At 33.2% G+C, this 4,325-nt stretch overlaps 1 protein-coding gene across 1 annotated transcript; it reads right to left on the reverse strand.

Annotated features, from left to right (window-relative positions):
- Nucleotides 1-208: 208 nt before the first annotated feature.
- Nucleotides 209-3,521, reverse strand: LOC126966035 (uncharacterized). Its single transcript, XM_050809913.1, has 2 exons — nt 3,336-3,521; nt 209-1,150 (listed from the first exon to the last, which is right to left on the reverse strand). Exons 1-2 carry the CDS (start codon nt 3,419-3,421, stop codon nt 934-936), a joined length of 303 nt encoding a protein of 100 aa, XP_050665870.1. The 5' UTR covers nt 3,422-3,521; the 3' UTR covers nt 209-933.
- Between the last annotated feature and the right edge of the window lie 804 nt (nt 3,522-4,325).

The raw sequence follows: 4,325 nt of genomic DNA on the forward strand, positions 1-4,325 counted from the left end.
AAGTGACGCTCAGTACAATTGCACTCGTCACCTTGAGAGAGAGAGATATTAAGTCCGAAACACAATAATGTTTACACATTACTGCTTCACGGCAGAAATAGGGGCCGTTGTTGTACCCATAATCTAGCCGGCATCCTGTGGAAAGGCTTCCCACTGATACTGAAACTAAATGAGTACGTCAATCAGGTGTAGAAATAAAAAGCTTAAAAATAATAATATCTGTTTTATATTATCTTCATTTAAAATTCCGACTACGAAGCAAGCAATGTATATGAGACAAGTGGATACTTGTAATAACATTTTAACAATAACTTATTCGCCACACATAGCACGGGAAGAGTAGGAAAGACCCGGAACCCAGTGCAAGTGGACGGAAATTAATAAAAAAACATTTTTAGGCCGTATAACAAAAAAATATGCCACTATAGACAGTTTAAAAGCAGAAGATTGGTTGTGAATTAATAAATTCAGAAATAATATTTGGTTATATTACTAACCAAATTTATTACATACAATTTTGTATAAAACCAATACACAATATAATAACGTCATTATAAAACATACAAAAGATTACAAAGTCTTATGAAATGGGACAAATATATTATTATATGTAAGTAGTATACCTATTCAACATATTTCCATTGTTAAAAAAGACGCCTAGCTTATATCACAAATACATTTTCGGTATAACAGAACACAAAGTAGTACAAAATATAGATACACAGGTCACGTATAGAACAATTACGAATACAGTACAAGAATATACTTGAGCCACGTAAAAATATTAGATATTGTCGTGAATACAAATTTTTTCCATCCGTTTTTCTAGTTTTCGAGATATAGACCATATTTAGCTATATATAATATGATCAGTGTAATTTCAATACAAAATAACTTGTAAATTTAAACGCCTAACAACATATTATTGCATACTCATATTTTCGGCGCGAACCGCTGAATAAATTTAAAAACAAAAACAGGCCTATTGTTGAGCTGCAAAGACGATCGCAAACTCGATGCTATTTGTCTTGGTAAGCCCATCGTTGGCGGTGTTTCCCGCCAAGATATTCGACGAAGGTACCAAGATGGCGCCGGTGAGCAAGCTAGCGTCAAATCCAGCCAGTTATTTTCAACTTCAAACTTGCTGTTTCTGTAATTTAGAGAAATCTTAGGACATTAAATGAAGAAACTAACATTAAAAACTTCGTAAACTTAACAGAAAGTTAAGTAATGCGCAACGCTTGCACGCATGGACTACACTCTAATTGTGAGGTGCACAAGTAGGACACGGGAAGGCTAATAACATACATGACGCTCAAGTAACGAAATCGCTCAACTAACGAAATAGTTGCGCTTTATCGGTGATTTGACGATTTATTCAAAATATAATATATCTAACTTAATATATATTACTAGAACGTGTACCAAATGCTTTCTCTAAAAAAAATATAGTGTATTGCCTCCCATGCTGTATATTATAGATATTTCTCATAAACATGTACCTTAGGTATACAGGCTGTAACAAAACTCAACGTCAAGCTGAAATAGGACGATACAATAGGTGGTAAACATCATCAGAAGAATCAGAATAAAACACCATGTTCATTAGAAACTATGGGCATTTAACGAAAAAAGTAGATTTTCGTTGTCTTGGTGATTGTGGTAATTGTTGGTTATTTTTGTTGCCTTAACCCTAAGTAACATATCTTTAATCACAATAAAGAATTATAATAGAATTGTCCCATTTTTAACCGACTTCAAAAAAGGAGGAGGTTCTCAATTCGTCGGTATTTTTTTTTATGTTTGTTACATGAAAACCTTCGACTGGAGGAACTGATTTTGATAGTTCTTTTTTTATTTGAAAGCTGGTGCTTCCCGTGTGGTCCCGTTGTAATTTGGCCAGATCTGACAATGGCATCCATCAGAAAAATCATAAAAGTCTTAAATTTGCTATACATACGTATAGCAAATTGGATTGGATTTCGATGATTCTTTTTTTATTGGAAAGGATATACTTCAAAGATAGTTTAGTGAGAGTGGTTAGTTAGGTTGGTTAGGTTCTGATGACGGAATCCATGGCAAAGTAACGGAACTCTTAAATTAAGCGCTAACGTTCATTGCTGCATAGAAAAATTTAGTATATCTGCACATATTTAGACAAGTTGTTAGTTAGTGTTCTTCAAATTCACTAAAAATAAAAAATAACAAAAAAATAAGGACTTCAAAAACACTATTCCAAAACAATAAATATAATATGCACTAAAAAGTATAAAAATAATTGCGTATTTTTATACAATCTAATTCTAGTTACGATTTTTGTATTTTTTGGAGTCGGTGTCATCCAAGATAGGCTTGTAACTACATACATAGTTATAGGTGAGATGTGATTGAGTCGTGAGGAGGTGAGATGCGAGAGCGGGTCGCGTCGAAAGGAAACCGATTCCAAAAATTACAATAATCGTAACTAGAATTAGATTGTATAAAAATACGCAATTATTTTTATACTTTTTAGTGCATATTATATCTATTGTTTTGGAATAGTGTTTTTGAAGTCGGTTGTTTTTTTGTAATTTATTTTTTTTGAAATATCACTGCATAACAATGAATTCAACATTTTCAAAATATCTCGACTCTGACACAGTCTCCTGAAAAAAAATGTAGTAGAATGCCTTTGCAAGTGCCATTAAAAGTTGGCGCCTTTAATAAGAATTTCAAAATGGTCCAAATTTGTTGGGTCAATAGGTACTAAAAAAGGATGGGTAACAAATAAAAAACTTGAAGTAATCCGATTTTATACGAATCCAGTTTAATTAGCTAAAATATATTTGACTTGCCAATGCACTTCTTTTTTCAGGAGTCTCTATCAAACTCGAGATATATTGAAAATGTGGATTTCATTGTTCGGTAAATTGAGTTATTTTGATGAAAAATTTGGGGCAATTGTGTTACTCGTTTGTTAAGATTAAAGATACAATCACCAATAAATGGTTAAAAGTGGAGGAAATCTGCTTTTTTGTTTAATGCCCATAATTTCTAAAGAACCTGGGATGGATTTTTTTTGACGATTCAAACGCGCTAAGTTCTAAAGCCTAATTGAATAAAGTTATTTGACTTTTGCGTAGATGAAGCCGCCTAATGTCCTAATGTAAAACAAGCCGTTCTGGAGTCAAAAAATACACAATTACACACAGACAGACGGACAGATCAAAAATCATACTATTAGTTTCAATGTTTCGTAAAACTAATATTTATCAGAAAGTTTCACAATAACATCTAAATGCAGACACAACCTACAGATGTCTAAAGTAGAATATATAGTAAAAAAAATATCTCACTTTTCTATATCACGATCTCTTTCCTTTTCTTTCCGTTTTGGCTTTCGCGTTGGCGTGGTCGCTCTGAACCTATAATACTTCGGCATTGTAAATTTTGTAAAAAAAAAATATAAAAGCAAAAATAATACAAAATTCAACCAAAATAAAAATATTTTCTTTAGTTAATTGGTGTCATGACTTATATCAGACAAATTTGACGTTGTTGTGTTATGTTTTTAATGAAAACTTGCCAGTTTCTTAATGTAATGACAAATATATATTATGTAAGTATTTGTATCTTAAATTATTAAAACTTTCGTGAGTCACTATTAACTTATTTAATAATACGGCTTTACTCACGTTTCTATCGGTGTCGGTACCGACTAGTTTCGGACCATTCGGAGGTCCTTCATCAGGGTGAGTGTGGTTGGTGGGTTCGCGATAACGTCCCACCTCTTACTGCGAACTCTTAAAGCCGCATAAATAAATAAATATTTGTATCTTATGCAGATAATTACTTGCCTTATAACGGTGCACTCACACATATAATTTTTTTTATTTACTCCAAAAAACTTAATTTATCTCCTTAGCATGTTCTACGGGACATCACTACAACCAGATACGATTTTCCAAAATGAATGTTATCTTTAAGTTGAGTGATGATTGGGTTGTTATGCCATAATACTAAACCATCCATCGCATCTAACTGATCATATGATGGTGCTTGAAGGAAGAAATCGAAACTCCTTTGAACTTTTTTCTATCTAAATTGCAATGCGACTATTAATAGATAAAATTCTCTGCATTATGCTCAAAAACTAAAATGGAAGTGGGCAGGCCACATAGCACGCCTACAAGAGGAAAGATGGGCGGCAAGGGTGACTTCATGGAAAGGACCCAAAGGCAAACGATCCAGAGGGAGACCCCAAATGAGATGGGAGGACGAAATAGCCAAAGTCAACACTGGAGGAAAAAAGCTCAAAAGAGATATAATTGGCTTTCTTGACGCCC

Source organism: Leptidea sinapis, chromosome 9 (assembly GCF_905404315.1).
Source record: "Leptidea sinapis chromosome 9, ilLepSina1.1, whole genome shotgun sequence".
NCBI lineage: Eukaryota > Metazoa > Arthropoda > Insecta > Lepidoptera > Pieridae > Leptidea > Leptidea sinapis.

Coding starts and splice junctions, on each gene's coding strand:
- LOC126966035 (XM_050809913.1), bottom strand. CDS start 3,421: ATGCCGAAGTATTATAGGTTCAGAGCGACCACGCCAACGCGAAAGCCA. Junction 1,151..3,335: donor AGAGATCGTGATATAGAAAA/GTGAGATATTTT, acceptor TCTAAATTACAG/AAACAGCAAGTTTGAAGTTG.